This window comes from Megascapheus bottae, chromosome 25 (assembly GCF_031878675.1).
Source record: "Megascapheus bottae isolate mThoBot1 chromosome 25, mThoBot2.hap1, whole genome shotgun sequence".
In the NCBI taxonomy this organism is placed as follows: domain Eukaryota; kingdom Metazoa; phylum Chordata; class Mammalia; order Rodentia; family Geomyidae; genus Megascapheus; species Megascapheus bottae.
This window is the reverse complement of record NC_143533.1, coordinates 7,713,228-7,726,300: the sequence shown is the minus strand read 5'-3', so window position 1 is coordinate 7,726,300 and position 13,073 is coordinate 7,713,228. Positions and strand designations below refer to the sequence as shown.

At 50.4% G+C, this 13,073-nt stretch overlaps 1 protein-coding gene across 2 annotated transcripts in view; it reads left to right on the top strand.

Annotated features, from left to right (window-relative positions):
* Smad3 (SMAD family member 3) overlaps nt 1–12,599 on the top strand; it is a 107,273-nt gene extending 94,674 nt beyond the window's left edge. For both annotated transcript variants that reach the window (XM_090358142.1, XM_090358141.1), the window contains 4 exons: nt 4,097–4,309; nt 6,416–6,553; nt 8,680–8,824; nt 11,584–12,599. In XM_090358142.1, coding sequence (XP_090214268.1) covers nt 4,097–4,309; nt 6,416–6,553; nt 8,680–8,824; nt 11,584–11,707 — 620 coding nt within the window. In that variant the 3' untranslated portion in view covers nt 11,708–12,599. The remainder of the gene's footprint in view (nt 1–4,096; nt 4,310–6,415; nt 6,554–8,679; nt 8,825–11,583) is intronic.
* The last annotated feature ends 474 nt before the right edge of the window (nt 12,600–13,073 follow it).

Genomic DNA, 13,073 nt, shown 5'->3' with positions numbered 1-13,073 from the left:
TCTAGTGGTTAATTGGAGGTAAGAGACTCATGGACTTTAGTACCTGGGCTGGCTTTGAACTGTGATCCTCAGATCTCAGCCTTCTGAGTGGCTAGATTACAGGTGTGAGCCACCATGCGTGGTGAGTCTCTGGGTTTTTTAAACCAGTGCCTGCTCACTGTGTTGTTTGCTGGAGGGGAAGAGGGGTTGCCATTTCCCCCTAAAGAGGGTTAAGGTTTAGTTCGAGGACTGGCTTTGTTTCCCTCGTGGATCTGGTGAGCTCTGGTATCTACCCATCCCATTTGCATGAGATTCTGGTTTTGCTTTGTCTTCTCAGAAGCTCAGAGCCAAGTGGAATCCACTTTCAGTAAACACACATGGACAGAATTGTGTTTTCTTGTGCAGAGTTGTGACTTATTTCTTTTGCGCCGATCGATGGTGCTGTGGATAAGACCTTTAGTGGGAAAGAAATGAGGGCATATGAACAGTTTGGCACATACTGCATACCTATAATCCCAGCCCTGTGCATCTGGACTCCTTGGGAGCCACAGGTAGGATGATAGAGGGTTGAAGCTTGGACAAAGGGAACAATAGACCCTTTCTCATAAACAAAAACAAATCACCAAACGAAACGCATTGAGAGTGCATAGCTGAAGTGGTGGAATGCTTGCCTAGCATGTGCAAGGCCCTGAGTTCAAACCCCAGTAGTACCACAAGTGAGCCACTGGAGGAGACCAGTGTGTGTGGTTTGCGGCTCATCTTGCAGAAATCCCAGGAGGAAGCAGCGGGGGCCTCTGGGAGGGAGTGGGGAGGGAAGGAGAGAAGTAGGGTCGCTTTACTGGTTTTTGCAGTGATTAGAAAAGTCTGCGATGTTACCCAGGCCCATCCTGCTGGTGAGCCAGCATAGCTGGTCCACACAGGGCCGTGACACAGCCAGCAGCCTGCAGACTTCACGCTGGCACGGTCACCACGCTCCTCCAACCAGCACCTTGCTAATGATGTGTCAGGCTCCATGTCCAGCGTTTCCATAACATTGTGTCTGCAGGTTTTGGGGTGTTTGGAGAAGGGCTCAGATCTGCTTGTCAGGGTCTCTCAGTCTAGGGCCCCTGGAATCCTGGGACATTCTTTGTGGGGAGGCGGCCAGCTTTGCTTTTGTTTGGAGGGGTGGTGCATCAGTGTTCCCGGGGCACTTTGCTGACTTTTGCCTGGATTAGGCTTTGGAGGTGAGGATTTTGTGCAGTGCTGAGTAAACCAGGGCTGGCCCAGATCGGCACAGGCTGCCTCTATTTCAGACTGGCTGACCTGTGCCAGATGGAGTGGTCTGGAAGGTTCTCTGGAGATGTCTTCCAGTGCTCTAGTTACTGTAGCAGATGAAGCAAGCTCTGAGCCGAAAGGGAGAGTATACCCGCCAAGGTCATACACAAGGTCAGCAGACCTGCACCTGGGCATCAAAAGCCAGCGGTTTAATAGGTTGCCTGGCTATGTTGAATGTTTGGGATGTACTTAGGTTAGTATTTTTTTGTTTGTTTGTTTTAAATCTTCCAGTGTGTGTGTGTGTGTGTGTGTGTGTGTGTGTGTGTGTGTGTGTGTGTGTGTGCGCCAGTACTGGGACTTAAACTGTCCCTTAGTTTGTTTTCACTCAAAACTAGCTGGGTGCAGTGGCTCACACCTGTAATCCTAGCTACTCAGGAGGCTGAGATCTGAGGATTGTGGTTCAAAGCCAGCCCAGGCACTAAAGTCTGTGAGATTCTTATCTCCAATTAACCATCAGAAACCCAGAAGTGGTGCTGTGGCTCAAGGGATAGGGCGGTAGTCTTGATCTGAAGAGCTCAGGGACAGCACCCAGGCCCAGAGTTCAAGTCCCATGACTGACAAAACAAAAATGAAAACAAACAAAAAACCCCACTAGCGCTCTACCACCTTGAGCCTTGGCTCCACTTGTAGTTTTTTTTTTGTTAGTTAATTAACAATAAGAGTCTCACAGATTTTCCCAACGGTGCTGGCTTCAAACCAGGTTTCTCAGATCTCAACCTTCTGAGTAGCTAGGATTACAGGCGTGAGCCACCACCCCTCAAATCCCTTTTTAAAAAATAAATAAAAAAAAGAACTTCCGGAAGCACCCTGGCCCACATTTTAGTGACCACATTATTTAGAATACAGCTTATCTCATTGGAATGTTGAAGCACAGAGCAAAGGCAACAGTGGCTGACGGTGGCTCTCTGCCCAAGCTGGAGAGCCAGAGTACTTGTCACAGCTTTGTGTCCCTCGCTGGCAGCAGTGGAGATTCCTGCCAGCAGCCTCCACTACCTTTGCTCTGCCCTGGATGACCAAGTAGGGACCAAACTGCTTTGACTCTTGAGGTAGCCCATCCTAGGGCTTAGTGCTGTCCCTGAGCTTTTTTTTTTTTTTTTTGCTCAAAGCTAACACTACCACTTGAGCCATAGCTCCACTTCCTCCTTTTTAGTAGTCAATTGGAGATAAGACCCTCACAGAAATGTTCTGCTCAATCCGGCTTTGAACCATGATCCTTAGATCTGAGTCTACTCCATAGCTAGAATTACAGGCAGGAGCCACCCGTGGTGCTTAGTGATATTTCTTTGTTTAATTGTCACCACTTGCGTTGGGTGCTGGTGGCCCTGTAATCCTAGCTATTCAGGAGGTTGAGATAGGAGGATTACGGTTCAAAGCAAGTGCAGGCAGGACAGATCATGAGACTGTAACCACCAGAAAACTGGAAGAAGTGGAGCTGTGGCTCAAAGTGGTAGAGCAGTAGCCTTGAACTGAAGAGCTCAGGGACAGCACCCAGGCCCCAGAGTTCAAGCCTCATGACCCCCCCTCCAAATAATAATAAATAAGATAAAATAAAATACCGAAAGGGGGGGCAGGGAGCGGGAGAGGTGGATGTGTGCAACATCGAGTGGGTACTGAGATGCTACTGAAAGCATTTTGCAATGCGTGGAATCCTTTCCTCCCGAGCTCCAACATGTCAGGAGTGCTCAGGCTGGAAACCCAGCAGGCACCTGTCGTGTGTGTGTGTGTGAGTGGTGTGAAGGGCTGTCTGTGCCCCCTGTCCCTTAACCCAGTGACCTCAGCTCTCTCCTGTGGGCAGTCCAGCTTCTGGTCTCTTGGATTTGGGTTCTTCCAGTGTTGATAAGCTCAGGTCCCCCACCGACCCTTGTTCCTGGAACTTACCTGACTTTCCCTCTCGGCAAGGCCATGCTGCCAGTGGAAGCAGCGGGAGAGAGAGGGGCTTTGCGCCCATCTGGTCACAATGGACAGACAGAACCCCTGTGAATGGATATCTCTGCTCCTACACAGATGCACCTGCAGAACCAGGCGCATGAAGCCCTGGATTTGATCCCTTGGTTACCACATGCACAGAAAAGGCCAGAAGTGGCCCTGTGGCTCAAGTGTTAGCCTTGAATAAAAAGAAGCTCAGGGACAGTGCCCAGGCCCTGTGTTCAAGCCCCAAGACTGACAAACAAGCAAACAAAAAGCAGTGAATCAGAGGCCGGGTGTCAGTGGCTTACACCGGTAATCCTAGCTACTCTGGGATATTGAGAACTGAGGACGTGGTTCGAAGGCAGCTCAGACAGAAAAGTCCATGAGACTCCTATCTCAGATTAGTTACCAAAGAGCCACAAGTGGAATCATGACTTAAGTGGTAGAGCAAAAACCTTGAGCAAAAAAGCTAGGGGACAGCAGCCAGGCCCTGGGTTCAAGCCCCAGTACTGGTACCTCTTTCCCCCTCAAAAATATGTATGCAGGCCAGGTGTCGGAGGCTCACGCCTGTAATTCTAGCTACTCAGGAGGCTGAGATCTAAGGATCGTGGTTCAAAGCTAGCCCGGGCATGAAAGTCCCTGAGACTTATGGCTAATTAACTATCAGCAAACCAAAAGTGCTGTGGCTCCAGTGGTAGAGCACTAGCCTTGAGCTGAAGAGCTCAGGGACAGTGTCCAGGCCCAGAGGCCAAGCCCCATGACCGACCCCTCCCCCCCAAAAAAGTATGCACTGAGAGCCACACAGGGAGAAGGCCATTGGCACCACAGAGAAGTGGGAAACCATCTTCTAGAGCTTTCCTGGAGGTCTCTGATCGCATGGACCTTATCTCCACAGACTTGCAGCCAGTCACCTACTGCGAGCCAGCCTTCTGGTGCTCCATCTCCTATTATGAGCTGAACCAGCGTGTCGGGGAGACATTCCACGCGTCACAGCCATCGATGACAGTGGACGGCTTCACCGACCCCTCCAACTCAGAGCGCTTCTGCCTGGGTCTGCTGTCCAACGTCAACAGGAACGCAGCGGTGGAACTCACGCGAAGGCACATTGGTAACAGGCGGCCATTTTCCTCACCTCTGCCCTACAGCCCAGCCAGAGCAGCCTCGGCCCAGTGCTCCACCAGCTGTGCTCAACTCCCTCCTCCCCTCCCAAATTCTCTATTTGTCCCATTTACTTCCAGACGAGGCAGAGTTGAGAAAGATGAAGATAATGGCTGAAAAATCTAGATGCTTACAGAGGGGGACACATCTCATTTAAGGGGACAAGGAAGGGGAGTCTCTGGGGAAAAACAACCTGCCAAATTCTTTAAACAAAAGTACGCACAAAGGTCTGGGGTGATGTCGAATGTCTGTAGTCCCAGCTACTCAGGAATCAAAAGCAAGGATTATGATCTGAAGTCAGCCCTGAGCAAAAGTATGAGACCCTACTTCCCAAACAAACTAAAGCAAAAAGGAACTGAAGGGCATGACTCCAGAAGTCGAGCACTTGAGACTCTCGAGTCCAAACCCTAAAACTACCCCCCAAAAAAACCAATACCCCTGACATACTGATAGGTTAATCATGGCTAATGGTGTGATCTAGTGTTGATTACACATGATTATTATATAGGTAATTGAAGAAGGTGGATTTACAACCAGAATACCACTGCTAGTACCATGCTACATTACTAGACCCAGATCATAAGTTTAAAACATGGCTTTGGTGGTTTAGAGGAGACGAAGCCATGTCACTTAGCTTGCATATAAAGTTATTATGCTAAGGACAGCCATGATTTTGGGATTCACAATGACAGACATTTGGAATTTAGAAGATCTAGAGAGAGGATACAATAATATGTGTTCAAATGCCATCTTGGAGCTCTGGGATTGGCTGATGGGCTTTGGGGGAAGGGGCGGGACAAACTCACGATCAGAGCATGGTCTTAACGTGCTTTGTTCTTGCTGGTTTGCTGTCTGATCTAGTTCAGCTAAAACAGAGCCATGTACCAGTGTCTCACGCCTGTCACCCTAGCTACTCAGAAGGCTGAGATCTGAGGATCATAGTTCAGAGCTAGCCTGGCCAGGAAAACTCATGAGATTCTTATCTCCAATTAACTCCCAGAAAACTGGAAATGGAGCTGTGGCTCAAAGTGGTAGAGCATTAGCCTTGAGCTGAAGAGCTCATGGACAGCGCCAAGGAACAGAGTTCAAGCCCCACAACTGACTTAAAACAAACAAACCAAAACGATTCTATGGTTCTTGGAAAACAAATTCGGGTTTTATGAGGCCAGACAGTGTGCTGTGTGAGTCTGAGTCTCTCCATTACCACCTCTGACTTCCATGCTTCCCCTTCATATAGACTCCCAGCACTAAGTCCTATGGCAGTTCCAGAAGAAGGAATAGGAGTCGGGGAAGGGCAGAAGAGAAGGACATCAAGCCACTCAGAGGTCATAGGTCAGGCACCCCATGGCACTGGAAAGGCTCTGTTTCCCTGGCTTTACCCTGGTAATGGATCAGCCATGGTTCTGAGCTAAGGAAAGGACATGCCCAGCTCAGCCCAGCTCATGGAGTATTTACATAACCGCTGGAACTGCTGAGTCCTTTTAAAATGAATTTCTGTCCATCTGGACTGGATTTAAGAGACGAAGGAAAAGTAAATCTGCAAATGTATGGAGTGAATTAAAAGGCCCGTCGGGCAGCTCTGGGCTAGCCCTGCAGGAACAATGTCCTGCGGGCTGCTGGCCTTTCGGAATTCCAAGGTTGTTGTGGAAAATTGCCCAGAAACAGCAGCATGGCCAGTGGCAGCCACCATGTCACAGCAGCGGTACTGTGGCCCTCTTCTCCCAGAGAGAAGTTTAGGGAACTGGGGACTTGGTTCAAGTGATAGGGCTCTGGCCTTGAGCAAAAATCACTGAGCAAGAGCTTGAAGCCCTTGGTTCAAGTCCCAATCCTAGTATCTTCTCCCCCCCCCCTCCCCCGGACCAAAAACAAATACAGAAAAGAGAAAGGAGCTCAGCACACAGGATGGTTGTGGTGAGAAAGGACATCACTGAACTGTTCTAGGCTGTTTCTTCTTTGTCATCTGCTTCCCCTGCTCTGGAAACCCACAAATTCCAAATTCAGGTTGGGCTCTGAGTCCTCAGATATGCCCTGATCCCCTGTACCCAAACCCCTCCAGGGAGAGGCGTACGGCTCTACTACATTGGAGGGGAGGTGTTTGCTGAGTGCCTCAGCGACAGCGCCATCTTCGTCCAGTCTCCCAACTGTAACCAGCGCTATGGCTGGCATCCGGCCACCGTCTGCAAGATCCCACCAGGTGAGCTCCTCCCGCAGGGGGTCCTCACCCCTGAGGGTACCCTGTGCCTGGGGTACTGAGACAGCCCCTTTCTCTGCCTTTTCTACTCGCCTGTGTTGACATTGTTAGTTGGGTTTTCAATGTGCCCATCTTCCTGAACCTTCAGGGAGAAAGGGCAGTGCGTTTAGCCTGAGTACCTGCCTGCTGTGCTAGGTGTATAGACTCAGGCTGCCTCCTTCCTTCTTCCCTCCCTTTCCCCCTCTTCCCTCTCTCTCTCCCTCCCTCCTTCCTTCCTCTCTCCTTCCTTCTTTCTTCTTTCCCTCAGCACTTCCCACAGACATATATGGCACATGGGTCTGTGCCATGCCCAGAGAGGCTTGGAGGGGTAGCGGGGGCCATGTTTCCATCCACACAGACAATACAGACCTGAGGGAGGGTAAACAAAAAGACAAGCTTGTGACTCATGCCTATCATCCTAAGAACGCAAGAGACCTCTGAGCATCACAGTTCCAAGCCTAATACAGGCAGGAAAGTCTGTGAGACTCTTATCTCCTGTTAACTAGCAAAAAGCTGGAAGTGAAACTGTGGCTCAAATGGTAGAGCACTAGCCTTGAGTGGAAAAGTTAAGGGACAGTGCTGAAGCTCCAGTGTACACACACACACACACACACACGCACACGCACGCACACATGACAATAAAGAGTTTGTCTCAGGAGCTGAGCTGAGAGGACATTCTCTCTGGGGGATAGCCTAGGAAGGCTTCCCGGAGGAAGAAGAGGAGGTGAGGCACAGAAAGTCAGTGAAGTTGTTATACAGAGACGCAGTGTGGCAAAGGTGTGAAGCAGGTAGGAACCAGGTAAAAGACAGGAGGACCTGGGGAAAAGTTCTGGTTTTATCTCAGTGAAAAATTATGGGTTTTCTGAGGGAGGCTAACTATGAACCCACCCAGACCCCAAGAACAGATGTCAAGAGTTTACACATGCCTGGGCCTAAATAGCACAAAGAAGCAGCAGGCTCAGCCAGCCAAGGCCCATTCTCCTGTGGCATGCAATCCCAGAGTGTTGTCTATAGCTGGCTGACAGGTGGCACGGCTGGGCCAGGCCATTACCCATGCCACGCATGCGACACCTCTTCTCCTGCTCACTGAGTGGCAGGTGATTGAGCAGGGTAAACTTTAGAACACAGACCATCGAAATGACAGCAGTGTTCCAGGCTTCCTGAGTGTTTTGGGTTTTGTGTATTTACAAAGCGACATTTGTAGCTCTGATTTCATGTACTTCTCTCCAGCCACACTGGTTCTGAAGTAAAGCCAAGAAGGAAACAGATCCTGAGAGGTTAAACTATTTACCCAAGGACACACCGCTAGGGGACCTGACAAAGTTAAGACCTAGATCCACCTCACTTCCAGGGGAAGGCAGAGAGGTGGAAGTGGACTTGTAATCATGGCCCTCTGCTGCGGTGTGGCGAGGGCAGGGTGGACCCTGGTGGCACTGTCAGATCAGAGTCACAGAACTTGAGATGGCCAGTCCATCTCAGAGAGGACACGCAGTCCCAAAGGTGACCAGCAAAATCACAGCAGAGGTGGGGCCTGCACCGGCCCCATCGGAAGCTTCACCTTGGCCTGCCTTTGGTTTCACCCTCATGTACTTGTGTTCCTGGCACTTGGGCTAAAGAACTTCAGACGAGAGGTTTATTTTAAACTTTACTTGTGCCTGTCTCCTACCTTCAATATGTGACAACCCTGCCCCCGCCCCCGCGCTCTCCCTCCTGGTACAGCATGAGTCAATGAGTCAGCTGGGCATATGGTGCCGCCATCCATCTGGGCTCTTCCTGTTGCCCAATTAGGCACTCCAACCACCGTCATATCGCAGAGGCCAAACACCAGGCCTGGGTCCCCCATTCTCTGATCCCACGGCCCCCCCCTCAGTTTTCCATCTTAGTCTTCCAGAGCTGGAGTGGGGGATGGGAGAGACAGACCAGTCTTTGACCCCTTCCCCACTGAGAGTTGTGTTTCCCAGGGGAGGACAGGGACTGAGCAGGCTCGTCTTGTGGGCTGTGTGAAGAAGCATGGGGCTCATGTCTGGCGTGATCCAGGGCCTGCCTTGCCAGCTTCTGCCTCTCCCCAGCACCCTGTGTGTTTTCTACAGGATGCAACCTGAAGATCTTTAATAATCAAGAGTTTGCCGCCCTGCTGGCTCAGTCGGTCAACCAGGGCTTTGAGGCCGTGTACCAGCTGACACGAATGTGTACCATCCGCATGAGCTTCGTCAAAGGCTGGGGAGCGGAGTACAGGTCAGTGATGGGCTGCCTACAGCTGTCAGGACAAGGCCAGGGGGTTGGTGGAGTGGGTCTGGGAAGTGGGATATAAGGGGCAGGGATAAGCAACCTTGGGTGGCCAGGAACAGAACAGTGTTTGCCTTGGTGCTGAGCAGTTTCTTACGACTATCAACACATGTCCCATGCCCTGTGGAGACCAGTGGCCTCATCCTGTCCTATGGAGGAGAAAACTTAGGAGGGAAAGAGACTTGCCTGAAATCACTTGGTTAGTAGAATGACTGAGCCTAGAACTGTGCTGTCTAGCTGCTGCCTCCTCTGTCTTTCTGGCAGTCCCATTCTCTCTCCCCCATGCATCTCCCTGGGACTCCATTTCCAACCTTGGTAAGACATGGAACCTGGTAAGGATAGCGATACAACAGGTCCAGTGGCTCATATCTGTAATCCTAGCCTATCGGGAGGCTGAGATCTGAGGATGGAGATTGGAAGACAACCTGGGCAGGAAAGTCTGGGAGACACAACTCCAATAAGCCACCAAAGATTCGAAAGTGGAGCCAGCGGTGGCTCAACTGGCAGAGCACTAGCTTTGAGTGAAAAAAGTTCAAGCCCCCAGTAACAGCACCCCCCCCCCAAAAAAAAGAAGAGGAGAGGAGGAGGAGATGGATTGGAGTGGTTATAATACGATCGTTTACTTGTACACATTAGGGGAAAAAAAAAATCTACCTGGTCCTGTGTGCCTGTTGGAATCTGGCCTAGATTGAACAAATCCAGTTCCTTTTCTTGCCTGAGAGGCAGAGAGCTTGTTTGTCCTTCCTTCACGCCTCCTCCTCAGCCCCAGTGCAGACAGACAGACAGACAGGCGCAGCGGTGCCCTACACGTCGCTTAGAGCCAGCTCCTTCCAAGTTCCCTTTCCTTTCTCTTCATTTTCCCAGATGTTTGGAATCTATTTTGTTTTGCAGTCATTCTTCACCCCAGCCAAACCCATTTCAGTATTGGCCCTGGGCCATGGCTTATAATAAAAGCCTGATGAATATGGCTTACAGAAAGTTGGGTTTCCCATCACAGGATGTTGGTCTGTAAATTCTCCTCCTCCATTTACCACTTTTCAAACTGCTTTTCTTACCATCAGCCAGCATACAGAGTGCCAGCATACATTGGTACCTTGAGCCCTGAAGTCTTTTCTGAAGCCCAGGAAGGAGTGACCCAGTAAATCAAGTGGTCAAATCTTAGGAAAACTAACAGTCCTCTTGCGATGGGCTGAAGACATTAGCCTAGGCCCACAGGTCAAACTGGGGAAATGTCTTAGCTAGCCTTTTCACCCTGGCTCAGATCACTTAGGGAATACGTGTGAAAGGTTAAAAAATGAATACTGGTTTGAAGTGTGGAAAGGGAAATACTTCAAAATGGTCCCCAGTGGAAAGGAGCCGGTCTAAACTTACTTGCTTCTTATAATTCAGGCTGGAACTGGAGAGGGACCATATTGTGATACCCTCTTCATCAGGCGGACACCTAGGGCTTTTTTCCAACTCCTCTCCCTCCTGCATCTCCTCCTCCTCCTCCTCTTCCTTCTCCTCCTCTTCTTCCTCCTCCTGCCTACCAGGACAGTGACTCTGGACCTAGCATGTTACCAACGTGCTGGGAAGAGGTTCCTGGGGGTGTCAGAATCCCGTTTCTGGGGGTCCACCCTGCCAGCACACCCCGTCCTCTGCGGCTCACTGCGTCACTGACGCCTGGCAGAGAGGCAGGACAGCCCAACCCGCGGGTGCGGCCCTTCCCAGAACAGTCCTGCCTTGGTCTTGCCTCTTGGGCCAAGCAGAGTAAGATTTCAGCCCGGCACTCAGCTCTGGGAGGAGGCCAGAAATGGTGAGGCCCAGGGCTCTTTACCTCCAGCTGGCACGGGGGCCTCCAGCCACGGCAGATAGCCTCTGCTCAGCTGAGGCCTTTGGGAGTTGGCCTGAGAGCTGCGTCACCAGTGGGTTGAGATGCACACCAAGTGCTTTGGGGGGGAAAAAAAGAAAAGAAATGTGTGGTGCGCCGTCGTGTTTTTCCAGTAATTGTTCCACGGCTAGCTGTATTCCTCGTAAGAGTTTCCAAAATAAGGGAATTCTATCAGCACACTGGGAACCGGAGGCATGTGGATTTGGCGTTTTGTGCAAACACCCCCCCCATTGGACAGACATGTTTTAGCTCTGCCTGAAGGACCACCCCACACCCCCACACCCCCTGAGCTGGTGGAGTGGCTGCAGTTGCCCGTTGGCCCAGATAAGAACCAGGAAAACCAGCTGTGCCTTATGGAAGCAAAGGCGTCTCTCTTAACTCGTGTTTAGCCCTTTTCGTGTGCTGGTATTAAGGTTTGAACTCAGGGTCCGGGGACTGTCCTTTAGCTTTTCCACTCAAGGCTGGCACTGTACTACTTGAGCCACTCCTGTACTTCTGGCTTATTAGTGGCTAGTTGGAAATAAGAGTCTCACAAGAGTTTTCTGTCCCCTGCTGGCTTTGAACTGTGATCTCAGCCTCTTGAAGAACTAGGATTATTATTATTATTATTATTATTATTATTATTATTATTATTAGGCCCTCCTTCCTCCTCCTAGAAGCCCTTAATTTACTCAAGTCTCCTCTGGCCTTGGTAATTTTAGGAAGTCAAATCTTATCTCCTTTGGGGCAGTGTCTAACAAGGTGAGATACTCTTTTGGCTTTGGTAAGGCAGGAACCGGTATGCTGAAATCCCACGTCTTCCTGTCTTGTTTTGTGTTTTTTCTTTCCTCCCCACCAGGAGACAGACGGTGACCAGCACTCCCTGCTGGATTGAGCTGCATCTGAATGGCCCTCTTCAGTGGCTCGACAAGGTCCTCACCCAGATGGGGTCCCCCAGCATCCGCTGCTCCAGTGTGTCTTAGAGACCCTGGGTGTGAAGGGGAGGGGGGTAAGCTTGGGGAACACCTGGAGGAGATGGAGTCACCCCAGCAAACCTGCTCAATCTGTTCTCACCAAGGAAGAAAATTCTCTCAACTGAGGTGGCACAGACCTGTTCTCTAAAACACAGACGCAGAAACCCTCCAGAGATGGGTTTTAATGAACAGCTACATGTGCTGAATACATTTGCGCTCAAGCCTAGTTTGAAGGGCAAGCAATGGCTTCTGCTCCCTTGAGCCAACAGGTAGCGAGCGGTTCTACCACTGCCCCTCTGCCAACCCTCTCTTTCAGCGACAGCAGTGTGGGACGCCACCAGCTACTGAGAAAGCCCTGTCCTGGATTGCAAGTAGAATTCACCTGGGAGGGTTGTTTGAACTTTTTGGCACTTCGGACAAATACCTTTTCAACTAAGCATGCACGGGGCAGCCCTGCCCGGCCCTGGCAGCGTTGTGGGTGCATCTGGTAAACACGGTGGTTTAGGCAAAGGTGTGTGTGGGGGTCTGGCTCTCTCCCCTCAAAACAACATAGCCACAGTGTGTTCATAGCAGTGTGCAATGGTGGTAAAAGTTGGTGATAGCCACCTCTTCTTTTTGAAAGCACTCTTGTCCTTTCTCGGTTGGACACATTGGGAGGACCTGGCAAGTCACCATGTTTGGGCAGTGTCGGGGGGAGGGGTGCTAGGTTCACATCTATCTCAAGAGTTGGAGGTTTTGGCAGTGGTTCGCATGAAGTATGTGGGGGAGCAAGGGGGGCAAGAAGGGAGGTGGCTGGACCAGGGGTGTCTCTGACCATCTCTAAGATGGCACCATATTCTCTTGTATCTGGCTCTCATGGGTCTCTGTAGCCAGTGACATTCATTAAATCATCTGTATTATATGCTGTTTTAAGTGTTTATATTATAAACAACAGGCACCTGTCAGCACCCCGATTGGGAAAATAGAGCCAGATCCGTAACTCTTTGTCTCCCCCAAAGTAAGGCCTGCCCAGGTTCTGAACAAGAGACACTCAGCAGCACTTTTGGAAGCTGAAATTTATTATTTTTGTTTATTATTTTTGTGCTAGTATTGGGGCTGGGCACTGTCCTTTTTAGCTTTCTTTTTTCTTTTCTTTTCTCAAGCCTGGCATTCATTTTGGTCGTTAATTGGAGACAAGAATCTTAACAGACTTGCCTGCTTAGGTTGGCTTGGAACCATGATCCTCAGATCTCAGCCTCCTGAGTAGTTAGGATGACAGGAGTGAGCCATGGGCACCCCAGAATGGGACTAGCAGCACTTTGCTCCCCAAATGAAGACCTTTCCAGGGAGGGATACCTACCTGCAATTTTGGAAACTGAAATTTACAGAAGTAAAC